This window comes from Dipodomys spectabilis, unplaced genomic scaffold (genome assembly GCF_019054845.1).
Source record: "Dipodomys spectabilis isolate Male_0828 unplaced genomic scaffold, ASM1905484v1 ptg000365l, whole genome shotgun sequence".
Taxonomy (NCBI): domain Eukaryota; kingdom Metazoa; phylum Chordata; class Mammalia; order Rodentia; family Heteromyidae; genus Dipodomys; species Dipodomys spectabilis.
Genome location: NW_024871042.1, coordinates 7,999,161 through 8,011,939, shown reverse-complemented (window position 1 = coordinate 8,011,939; position 12,779 = coordinate 7,999,161). Strand labels below are relative to the sequence as shown.

The 12,779-nt window shown below is 45.0% G+C and overlaps 1 protein-coding gene across 2 annotated transcripts; it reads right to left on the bottom strand.

The window, feature by feature from the left end:
• Positions 1-7,813: 7,813 nt before the first annotated feature.
• Nxt1 (nuclear transport factor 2 like export factor 1) lies at positions 7,814-12,170 on the bottom strand. Of its 2 annotated transcripts, XM_042666447.1 has the most exons (3): positions 11,822-11,918; positions 9,072-9,177; positions 7,814-8,576 (listed from the first exon to the last, which is right to left on the bottom strand). In XM_042666447.1, exon 3 carries the CDS (start codon positions 8,532-8,534, stop codon positions 8,112-8,114), a length of 423 nt encoding a protein of 140 aa, XP_042522381.1. In that variant the 5' UTR covers positions 8,535-8,576; positions 9,072-9,177; positions 11,822-11,918; the 3' UTR covers positions 7,814-8,111. The 2 variants fall into 2 exon arrangements, with proteins under 2 accessions (XP_042522381.1, XP_042522380.1); XM_042666446.1 differs by lacking the exon at positions 9,072-9,177 and having other exon boundaries at positions 7,814-8,572; positions 11,821-12,170.
• Positions 12,171-12,779: the final 609 nt, after the last annotated feature.

Genomic DNA, 12,779 nt, shown 5'->3' with positions numbered 1-12,779 from the left:
AGGAAGGAAGGAAGGGAGGGAGAGAGGAAAGGAAGGAGAGAGGGAAATAAAAACAAGATACTTGAAAAAGGTTAGGCTGAGAATTATGCTCATCTTAGTTCATTTAGTGTGGAATGGACTTCTTTACTTTTTTGTGCACATATACCAGTAGTGGGCTTGAACTCAGGACTTAGGTGCTGTCCCTTAGCTTTTTCACTCAAAGATAGCACTCTACCACATAAGCCACAGATCCACCAATGGTTTTTTGTTGGTTAATTGGAGATTAAGAATCTCATGGACTTTTCTGCCAGGGCTAGCTTCAAACTGTGATCCTCAGATCTCAGCTTCCTGAGTAGCTAGGATTATAGGCATGAGCCATTGGCATCTTCATGCTTGACCTAAAGAAGAAATAGCATATGACTGTCATAAATTTTATATTCTATTACCTTTATAAGTACTAGAGATTTAAAAATACTAGCAGTTTCCAAGGTGGCAAATATATTGTTTTCAAGGAGCCTCAGTAAATCAATAAGAAAAAATTATAAATAAAAATAGTATTCCTCTTAGAGCAGGAATGGAAAACTTTACTGAACACAGAACACTATAAAAACAATAGTCAGGCACTGGTGGTGCCAGCCCAGGCAAGAAAGCCCATGAAACTCCAATTTAATCTAAAATGAACTACCTAAACGGCAGACATGGAGCTCTGGCTCAAGTGGTAGCCTTGAGCTCAAAAGCACAGGGACAGGGGCTGGGAAGGTGGCTCAGTGGTAGAGCGCTTGCCTTGCATGCATGAGGCCCTGGGTTCGATTCCTCAGCACCACATAAGCAAAAAGAAAAAAGCCGGAAGTGGCGCTGTGGCTCAAGTGGTAGAGCGCTAGCCTTGAGCTGAAGAGCTGAGGGACAGCACCCAGGCAGAGTTCAGGCCCCACGACTGGACCAAAAAAAAAAAAAAAAAAAAAGCACAGGGACAGCATCTAGGTCCTGAGTTCAAGCACCAAGATCAGCACAAAAAACAAGCAAACAAAAGTGACAAAACAGCATCCATAGAACTGACCAAAACGTTAAACAATGCCTGATGCTGCAAAGCATTCAGAAGAAAAGCAATCTCAGAGGCAAGTGGAAATAAACCCCAAATATATGCATATACTATATATACTATATATATAGTATAAATATGCATACATATACATATGTATACCAAATACATATATGTGCATATGTGTGTGTATAAAATTATATAAGCATACTCACTGCAATGCACTTTTCTTAGTGAAACTTTGAGAAAGAAATCTACACACTCACAGAGGGTCTATCCATACACAGTAATTTTTTTCAGGTTTCAATGTTTTATTTTCATATATGCATATAAAGTATTGACATGATATTCAGTCTCACTCACCCTTTCTCGCTGGCCCACCCACTGTCCCTGGTACCTGCTCTCCCCAACAGAGCCTGTTCGGGTTTTGTTTGTTTTTTGGTCGGCCGTGGGGCTTGAACTCCAGCCCTGGGCGCTGTCCCTGAGCTTTTTCGCTCAAGGCTAGCGTGCTACACTTCTGTGTTTTTTGTTTTTTTCTTTGAATAGTTTACTGGAGAGTCTCGTGGACTTTGCTTTCCCGGGCTGGCTTCGAACCGCGATCCTCAGAGGTCTCAGCCAGCGCCCAGCTCCAGCAAGCTGTTTAAAGAGTAATTCTTAAAAGCGTAACAGCATTTAATAGCTTGCGGAAATGCTCACCCTACTATAGCTATCCCACGTGAGTTCCGATCTGATTTGAACAACAACTAACGCTACAGAAACAGGCTTGAAAGCACCGTACTGAATTCTTACTGAGGACACATTTGGAAGCTCGCACAGCCCCGAAGCCCGACGCTCACAGGGCCCTGCCCACCCAACACCGGGCACATGCAACCCTTGATTGATCTAAACCTCTGCTCAACCAGCGCCATCCGAGGCTCCGCCCCAGCCCTCAACATCCAATGGGCCAGGCCACGTCCCTTACGGGCTCTCGCGAGACCACAGGTACAGCCACAGTCTCCGCCCATTGGTTGTCGTGGAGCTCCGCTCGCTGTTTAGATCTCCTTGGAAACCGAAGGCGGAGCTGGGCCTTGGGAATCACGTGGTGCTTGCGCCGCGTTTTCCTAAAAAAACCCATAGAGTGTTTCAATTGGTGCTGGGTAGTCGCCGCGTGATGACGTGTGCTATGACGTAGCCACTCCTTGGCGGCGCGGGTGGCGCGGCCGCCGGAACTGTGCTCAGGCTGTTTGAAGCTGCTTTGGGAGTGTGAGTCGCGGTCGCGGGCGGCCCGGGCAAGGGGAAGAACATGAGGGAAGCGGAATTCTGCCGAGGAGAGTAGATCTTCCGAGGTGCTCACCGTGCGCCCCGGCGAGGGAGAGAGCGCCGGCGGTGGGCAGTGTCTCCGGTAGAGGAACACCGGAGGGTCCTTTTGGGACACTTCCCCTCGTGTGTGATTCTGATGCTCCAAAACGCCGCAAGCTAGGCCTCATTCCAGCGGGTCCAGTTAAGACTATTTAGAGCAATGGTGGGACAAAGGGTGAACCAATGCAGCTGTAATACGCACTAGCCACTAATGTTGAAAATGAACTATCCAACTTGTGGGTGGGGACGGGAGGGAAAAACACTGGGAAAGAGCGAGGGAACTGGGGACATTGTTCAAAAAGAAATGTACATTTTATTGGACTTACGAAATCGTAACCCCTCTGTATATCACCGTTGCAATAACAATAAATACATGCAAAAAAAAGAATAGGGCGACCTAAGGATCAGGTCAATAGCTTGAGTTTGTCACATATCTTTAGCTACCTTAAGTCTGGGCAGATTACCACAGTTTTAAGATAAACCATTTTTCACAAGCTTGTGATAACAATTTTAAGATGAATATATCTTTGTGAGAGTCTAATGTGTTTAGTAAAACATCTACCTGGAAACGTCCACTGGGCATTTTCGGCAGCTCTCTTTCCCTCATGCAACCTGAGTGTTCTTCCTTTGATTCTTAAAGTACATTCTACGTTCTTTCTTGAAATTGTCTTGGAAAAAGCAAGATGTGCACCCTATAAAGTGAAGGTATTCCGGTAGCAAATGCCTTGTCCCCACATTAAAATCATTAAAGCCAGCCTCTTAAGACAGCTGTCTTTTTGCTTCCAGAAAGTTTGTACATACATAGTAAGCCTATTGAAACCTTTTTTTTTTTCCCTCTTTGGTCAGTAGTGGGGTTTGAACTCTGGGCCTGGACACTGTCACTGAGCTCTTCAGCTTAAAGTGAGCGCTCTACCTCTTAAGCTACAGCACTACTTCCGGTTTTCTGGTGGTTCATTGGGGATGAGTCTCACCGACTTTCCTGCCCGTGCTGGCTTTGAACTGAGATCCTCAGATCTCAGCCGCCTGAGTAGCTAGGATTATCTGTGTGAGCCACCGGTGCATGGTTTGAAACTTTTTAAAAGTTATAAATCAGCTTCCTCGTGTAATATGATTCAAATAGTAGAGAACACATTGAACAGTTCTTGGGATGGTGTTCGTGTTAATCTACAAGGAATTTACATGTTTTTCTGATGATCAGTGAACCTTAAAGATCGTTTATATTCAGAGCATATTAAAGGTGGGCCATTTTTGCTTTCTGATGGTACTGGGTTTTAAACCCAGAGCTTCTTGCTGGCAGATATAGTACCATTTAAGCCACATACCTGAATTGGATGCTTCAATTAATTTTCAGTAAATTAATTGAATTGGGCTAGCCTCAGTCACTGCCCATCCTATCTATGCCTCTTGTGTTTCAGGGATTACAGATGTGAACTACCATGCCTAGCTTGTTGACTAAAATGGGAGTGGGAAAGTGTTGTCTAACATTTTTTGCCCAGGGTAGTTTAAACTGTTATCTTTCCCATCTCTGCACCAAATCCACCAAGAATCCAATCTTCTCCCTCTGCTCTTTAGTTCTGTTGGATGATTGCAGGTCCCTCAAACAGCTAATGTTGCAAGGGTAATACAGTCCATCCTAGAGATGGGTTTGATCCCCTGAAAACCTGCGGTGTGTAGGATTATAGTACAATCATCACAGCATTTTCTGCAGTTGTTTGTATTATACACCGTGAAAATGAAGTCAGGGAGGACACCTATTTGACAATGGGGGGCTATTTCTGTGCATGTTTAAGTCCTTTTCCAAATTTTCCATTTTGTTATGCCTTTTATGATTTATGGATGTTAAGTATTGGTCTAAATGGTAAATTAATTACCTTTTTTGGTATTGGCTGTAGGGTTTGAATTCAGAGCCTGTGACACTGTTGTTGAGCTATTTTGCACAAGGCTAGTGCTCTACCATTTAAGCCACAGCTCCACTTCTGGTATTTTGGCCTTTGGCCATGTGACTCAGCTATGTGAAGTTGCTTCTGTTTCCATATCTGTTAGCCCTGAAGTTCAGTCATGATTATATAGAAGAATGCTTATTATTAAATACTTGTAATACAAGAATTCAAATCAGTTATCTACATATCTACTTGAAGATATTAAGAAGAAAAATACAACCTCCAAACAAGCATGAAGGAAATGACAAAGAGAACAGAAAGAGAAAAAAACAACAGTAGAGAAAAGTTAATGCTAAAACTGCTCTTTGAAAAGTCAATAAAATGTTGGGCTAGGTGGAATATATCTGTAATCCCAGCACTCTGGAGGCTAAGTAAGGCTGGAGAATCAAGAGTTTGAGGCCAGGGCTAGGAAAGTGGCTCAGTGGTAGAGTGCTTGCTTTGCATGCATGAGGCCCCGGGTTTGATTCACATAAGCAAAAAGAAAAAAAAAGCCGGAAGTGGTGCTGTGGCTCAAGTGGTAGAGCGCTAGCCTTGAGCTGAAGAGCTGAGGGATAGTGCCCAGGCCCAGAGTTCCGGCCCCACAAACGGACCAAAAGAAAAAAGAAAAAAAAAAAAAGAGTTTGAGGCCATAGTAAGATTCTCTAAAAATAGATGAAAGTGAAAACAGGGAGTGATAAAAGGAAAGGAGGGAGGAAATTTAAAATGAGTAAATGTCTAATAAAGTACAAATAGTACCCATTAACAGAAAGGAAAGTGGAGGCATTACTCTTCCTTGAGGAGATGCAAATAGAGATCCAGCAGGGCATGGGAGGACAGACCCTTGCCCATAGGAGACACCAGACACCCCAGAGACAGGGCCCAACCAAGAAATGCGGCCTTGGTGAGGTACGAGAAAGTGGTTCCTGGAGATTAATCTTGCTTTTTTTTTTTCCCCCAGTCATGAGGCTTGACCTCAGGGCCTAATCACCGTCCTTGAGCTTCATTTGCTCAAGGCTAGTCCTCTACCACTTGAGCCACAGGCACCACTTCCAGCCGTTTCTGTTTATGTGGTACTGAGGAATGGAACCCAGGGCTTCGTGCATGCTAGGCACATGGCATGCTGCCACAAAGCCACATTCCCAGCCCTTAATTTTTATCATACTGTTTAAAGAATGCTTTCAGCAAGCACTTTTTTTTTTCTGTGCTGTGTTTGGAACCCCATATCTGGCACTTGCAGACAAGGACTCAACAATGAGCTTGCTTCAGCACTTTCCCTGTAAGGAAGCCTGTTAGACATCTCATGTCTTTATGAAAGCAAAATACAAGTAACAGCAGGATCTAGGATTGAGTTTGGCCATGACATTACAACACTTGCTTACCCGCTTCAAACCAACAACAAACAGATCATGTAAATAAGAAAAAGAGAAGGCAGCCTCCTCTCTCCTTATTTTTTCAAGTCCACTACTCCAATTCCCCACTGCTGGTCAGCTCAAGGGCAGGTCAGAGGCTGGCAGGGGAAGGCTGAGGTGCAGGAGGAAAAAGAGGCAAAACTGGTCAGGGTAGAGAGACAAGGTCTGGAGTCTGGGGCAAGGACAAAGCTGAAGCAGAGTGTTTTAGGATTCTAGCAGAAGAGAAATGGGAGTGGGGTGAGATGTGAAATGGATATTGAGCAAAGCTAAGGAGTACTTGTGAGACTTGTTAAATTCAGATATTTCAAGTACCAGGAATTTAGGAAGATTCAGAATTTCATCTGTTCCTTACTCAGATGATGCACACTCATTCTGTTCTTATTTGGAACTTTTGGAGTGAGTTTAAGGACCTGTTATTTAGAAGCTTCTAGGGACAATGTGACTGTGCTGTCTCAGGGGCTTCTCTGACATCACCAGGCCTAGGTGAGAAAAAAAATGGTGATCTATCTCACTCTTAGGGTGGGGTTGGGGCATTTGAGACTTAAAAGTAGAACAGCTTCTCCCTCAAATCATAACCTTCCTACCTTACTCCACTTTTTCCATGGTGTCTTACTGTGGGATAGTGTTGTGTTCTCAAGATAAGTCTCAAGACAGTCTGCATGTTGATTTGGAATCTCATGTTACTAGCTTCTCTGCTGAATGGCTAAGTCAGCTTGTTATGTACAAATCTGTAGGACTTGTCTGACCACTCTCTAGATGGAGCTTTAAAACTACATTTACAGTCAAGTCTTGCTTAATGATAGGGCAATGGGGCATCTTCTCATTTTATGTGAACATCAACTAAGACTACCCTAAACACAAGGCAGTATATTCTGGAACCAGTCCCAGAATTGACTGAAACACTGGTAGGGGGCACAGATTATACTTAATTTGCCTATTCAATATCTCCTAATTAGGAAATTCTTAAAGTGCCAGGAAGACACCTAAGCCTCCTGGGTTCCCCAGGGTGCCATGTAATAAACCACTCTGCCTTTCTTACAAATCTCTTTTCCTCATTTAGAAGTATTGTTACAGTCCATGACATATAGCCACAGCTGATAGTTAAGATCAGATTCATTTCTCATTTGGAAAGTTTCAGGGTATGTAATCTAGAGCTATTTTGGCAGCTCCATCATCACAAAGGTACCAGACCTAGCTTAACATGAATCTGGAGAATGCAGCTAAGCTGTTCTTATAGCCCAAGATGGAGCCAGGGTGGTGGTCTAGCCACTGTAACTGCTTCCAGGCAGCAGGGTAAAAACAAAATTCCAACTAGTTTTGTCCTTAAACTTTATTGACATGATTGATCATGTCAAATCTAGCTATAGCTGGATGCCAGTGGCTCCTGCCTGTAGTCCTAGCTACTCTAGGGACTGAGATTCCAAGGACTGAAGTTCAAAGCTATCCTGGGTAGGAAAGTCCAGGAGATTCCATCTTTAATTAACCAGCAAAAAAGCCAACCTGGAGGCATAGCTCAAATTGGTAGAGTACCAGCCACACAAGCAAGTTGATCAAGTACCAAGTTTAAACCATGGTGCCAGCAAAAATACAAAAAAGCTGTATATTGGACTAGAAAACCAAGTCTTTAAGGTAGGGGTTCTGTCTCTCAAAATAGTAGGTTTAGAAGGGGAGGGACATCAGGACATTGCCAGCTTTTCAGTTCTCTATTTCAATATTCTTATAATCTACCCCCAAACTAGCTTATTACAAGAAACAAACAAACAAACAACAAACCTTAACTGAGGAAGAAGGTGAGATGTTACCTACTGGTGGAATCCAGTGTTTTCCATTCTGTCTTTGACAATTAGAGTTAGCTTTTAGGGTCAGAAGAGGAACTTTGAACTCAAATGTCCATCCTAACTTTGATGTTTCTTAAAAGCAATGCTATTATTTTCTTTTTAGACGTTTCATAGATATAGAAGTTGCATAGATACAGAGCTCTATGTCACCTGTATATGCACAAGTACAGGAGGTAAAGAGCTCAGCTTAAGACCTAAGTTCTGCAGGTGCTGTCTAGTGTACATTCTGCCTTTAATCTTCCTTCTCCCTTCTCCAAACCTAGCTGAACATATCAAGCAAACGAACAGAACAACATTTGTATACTTTTTATTTGTCAGAATTTCCAAATCAATGTCTCTACTGGATAAGTAGAAAAATAGAAAAAGTTTACTACTTTTAAAAGGCAACTATGACAAATGAGTATATACTCAGGAAAAGGGGTGCTAGGATCCACACACACATACCACACACACGAAATTCAACTTCAGCACAGTGTGGACTGCAGTGTTGCTGCAGAGACAGAACTGAACTTGTGTTTATCACATCCTGAGATTTGAGACAAATTTCTCTACAGAGCTGTCACTGAAGCCAAGAGGCCTTCTGCCCCTACTAGCTGGCCCAGTCCTGGAACCGGAAGCAGTCACTGGCTATCTTCCACACTGTGTTGCTGGGTGAGGCCTGGGCAGTAAGGATGAAGTTCTGGTTGAAGTCCCGTTGTTTGTTGCCCTCAAACTTCACTGTTCCACAGATCACCACAAGGACTGTGGTTTGGCTTGGTGTGGCTTCATCATGAACAGGCTGGCAGTCTACGACATTAATTTGGAACTCACTAGAAGGCAACATTTCAAAAAATTCACTCAAGGATTCTTGTCCTGAAACAGCATTCCCATTCCACACCAAGGTGGCTGTGCCCATGTACAGGCGGGACAGGAGCCGTCGCCTCTTGTCCATGGTGGTGTAGTAGACATTGACAAACTCTTCAGCAGCTCTGCAGGCCTGGTCCACATAGGTCTTGAAGTCCACAGATGCCATCTCAAGTTGTGGGAGGTGGCCCCTGGGGGACTCAGAGGCTGTGAAGTAGGAAGGGTGAAGAGATCATGTGTGAGTGCTCAAGTACATTCTGCCCTAACCATCTTCCATTTCTGTTGGTGACAAACCACAGACAGATGGCTTTAAATTCAAATTGACCCCACTAAGCCTCAGTTTGCTCATTGTATAATGGTACTACCTTACTATAGCAGCTGTGATAGAATAAAATGGGACAGTATATATCAAGTGCTAAAAAGCATGAGACCTACATGCTTACAATACTATGGCATTTTTTTTTTTAATTAAACATATGGCTAACAAGAGATAAGAATCTCCCAGACTTTTCTGCCCAGGCTGGCTTTGAAACCATCCCACCTGGCTACTATGACTTTTGAAAGTCCCAGGATATTTGACCCAAGTTCCTGGAAACTTGGAATAGGTACAACTGCCTTCAGACAGTTGTTTTAGTCCTGGGTAAGAGTAGAGGACCAAACTGCAAAAAACAAAGGTCAAACAGAGAAACAGCATAGACCTGTCTGTCTCTAGGTGAGTCTGGGAAAGATTAGCATGGCACACCCACAAGGATTGGGTGGGTAAAGATGTCTCAGCTTCCTGAACGCCACCACGCCCAGCTAGGAAGGCAGGCGAACAAACACCGTGAGGGGAGTATTTAAATGATGGTTACAAATCCACATAAGCTAAAGAAGCAAACCTAAGAATGTGTGGAATCAGAAGGGAGAATGCCTAGCTTCTGTGGCACTATAAGGCACCCCAGGTGAAGTGCAGTGTAGCCACAAAGAAGCACAAAAGAAACACAACCTAGAATTCAAAGATCTCTTGGAAGTTGGAGGGAGACACATGAATTTTATGTGTCTGAAATGTCACATTTTCTTTTTTAAAAAAAGTTTGGAAGCATAAATACTAACATCTGTTTCTTCCTTAAAAGTACAACTAATTATTTTTTCCCCTACAATTAAAATAATCTACTTAAAAAACAACCCTGTTGAGCCAGGTACTTGTGGCTCATGCTTGTAATCATAGCTACTTAGAAGAGACAGATTTGAAGCCAGCCATGGCATTGAAGTCTATCTTCTGACTCCATTAAACACCAAAAAAACAGAGCTGTGGCCCAAGTGGTAGATAGCCTTAAGCAAAAAAGCCAAGGGACAGAAGCCAGTCCCAAGTTCAAGCCTCAATACTGGCACAAAATATGAGGGTGGGTATTACAAAAGAGCAGATGTATAGATTTAGATTTTTTTTTTTGGGTCCGGACGTGGGGTTTGAACTCTGGGCCTGGGCGCTGTCCCTCAGCTCTTCAGCTCAAGGCAAGTGCTCTACCACTTGAGCCACAGCGCCACTTCTGGCTTTTTTTTTTTTTCTGCTTATGTGGTGCTGAGGAATCAAACCTAGGGCCTATGCAAGGCAAGCACTCTACCACTGAACCACGTTCCCAGCCCCGATTTAGAAATTTAAAACAGTGATTAACTTTTCTTTTTTCTTTTTGTTGGTTGAAGCTTTAACTCAGGGTGTGTAGGTGCTGTCCCAGAGCTATTTTACTCAAGGCTAATGCTCTACCACTATGACCCACAGATATACTTCCTGTTTTTTAAAGGTCAATTGAAGATAAGAATCTCAGGGACTTTCTGGGCTGGCTTCCAACTGTGATCCTCAGATCTCAGTCTCCTAGGTAGATTACAGGCCTGAGCCACTGGTGACTAGCCAACTTTTTTTTCTTAATATGAGTTTATGAAAGAATTTTCTACAAGGGTTAGGTCATGTACTCTTAGGGTAAAGAGCTGGAAGAGAGCGGGCCTAGAAACTGTCTAAGGTAGGGCAAAGTCAGCTGTTAGGTGCTTCTAACATACCCAAACATAAATCACACATTTCAGTGAGTAGAGTGCTTTTGAAAAATGTGAATACCCAGCTACATAATAAATGCAAGAAAAAAAACAAAAAACAAAAAAACAACCCTCAAATACTTACTGAAGAAATAACTAAGGTTGCTCCTCCAACTTACTGAGTTAAACTGTGGTTTACTGTAATATTTGTTCTACTGGTTGAATAAACAATCTAATAGTTCCAATAATTAGTGCAGAAATAAGTAGAACAGTTGTTTTGGACTAAAGATAATGTTTTATATTAGAACCCTGAAAACATGGTGCCAGTTATATGGATAATCTGAGGAGTAGGAATGAATGAATGAGAAGACCTGATAAACTTTAAGTTAAGCCAACAAAAATAATGTTTTTTATTATTATAGCTATGTTTATCAATTAAGATCCAGTCTTTTTCTTTCTTTCCCCAAGGACCTCAGTGAGGTCTCAGCAAACACTTGGGACTGTATTGAAGCACTGTACTTCCCTCATTTGTCACAAATGGATGAGAAAGGGTAGTGGGGTAGTACTATCAGAATTTTAGAAGCAAGAAAAGGCATACTGGCACACTCCCGATTTATCATTTCCGTGGCCACAGAGGGGCCTTAAAATTTTTGTTAAGATCCCACTGCTCTTGTATGTTTTTTTTTTTTAAAATAAGTTCCTGCGCTTTGGAGAACCAATGTGAAAACTCCAGGGTACTTCATTAAACATTTCCTCCCAGGGGCAACCATTAATGTCTCCAGCTATAAGCCCTGTAAATCACTCTTCTCCCTAATATGCTCGTCTTTCCCTCTCCACCCGATTTCTGACACCCCCCTCGCCTTCCAGCTCCCATTCATTTCCCTTTCCCTAATACAATCCAACCCAACGATCTGCCACCCGCAGATGAAGAGGCCGGCTTCAGGTTCTCCAGGTACCTACCACACCTGGCCAGCTGGGAAATCCGAAAAGTAGGGGAGTGGGGGGGGGGGGGGTAACTAAAGGCCGAAACAATGTAAAAGATCTCTCTGATCCCAGTCGTTAACTTCTTTGAAGCGGGGCCAGAGAAGCTGCAACAGTAGCTCAGGCCATCGTTTCCAGCCTCGAGTCATGAACTAGCCCGACGCGGGTCGGGAGCACGCTCTCCCCGGCCGTCTTCCGGTCCCCGAAGTGTTCTACTCCTCCCGGCCGGGCAAACGCACCGCCAGCGTTTCGAACAGGGGGAGAGAAAGAAAAAAAAACCTCACCTACAACTGCTGAGAGGGAGGGGGGGGGGCAGGGGGGACGGACGGACGGACAGAACCCAGTCTTAACTGACAATGGAGGGGCGGCGAACGGATTTCCGTGGGAGTGGGCTGCGGGGGTCGCTCTGCCGGTCTCCGCGGGAGGGGGCGCCCCGCCCCCCGATACCCCAAGCCCGGGCGGTAACCTACCTGCGCCGTAACGTCCCCGGGGATCGGCGCCAGCCGCGGCCACTCGCGTCCGGGCGCCCCCCGCGCGGGCCGCGGCTCTTCAGGGGGACCAGCCCCCGAAGGTCACCGAGTGGGCCTACCGACGCTTCAGCACCTTTCACCGCTCGCCTTGGGCCGGGGCTCGGGAAGAGCGTTTTTTTCTTCCCTCCTCTTCCTCCCAGGAGGCTCCGCCCGAGGAGCCCAGATCCCAGCGGCGGGGAACGAACGTTACCGCGGTGCGGTCCGCAGGTTCCCGCGCGCGGCCTGCCACGCACCGGTGCCGACTCGAGCGTCCCGGCCGCTCCCGCCTCCCGGTAATGGGCAGCTTGATCTGCCAGTGGGACGGAGGGACAAAAGCTAGCTCCGCCCAAGTGTGGCTGGAGGGAAGAAGTGGCTTCCGGGGCAGGCTCTTTCTCAGACGACGCCAGCAAATCCATACTCGAGTTTTCATTGGTCGAAGCGGTTCAAACCTATTTCTGATTGGGTGAAATATCCCAGAGTCCGCCCCCGGAACTGAGAGTAGGGTCGGCTTTCAGCAGAGGTGGGGAGGGGGTGGGGAGCTTGCTGAAGAAAGCTGGAGAAGGTGTGCTGGGGTGTGGCAGGGTGTTTTCTGCCTTCTCCAATCACCTGTGTGGGATTGATTCCAGCGATGATTCGTGAAACTTCTTGGCTTGACGCCTTCACTGCCGACCGCACCGTACAACTAAGGCTCTCAGGCAGACGTGGGGCCACAGCAATGTTGAATCCGCCCGCAGATCAAAGCCCGCGGGGACCTTTTGGAAATCTACCTGGTTTAGCACCAGAGCTGATCACACCCCTTTTTAGTTTCAGCGGTTTAGAGTTGACATCCTAATCGGCTGGGGGGGGTGGGGGTGGGGGCGGGGAAGAGGGAAACTGGAACTGGGGTAAAGTTTTACTCTATGTTAAATTAGATAGAACCA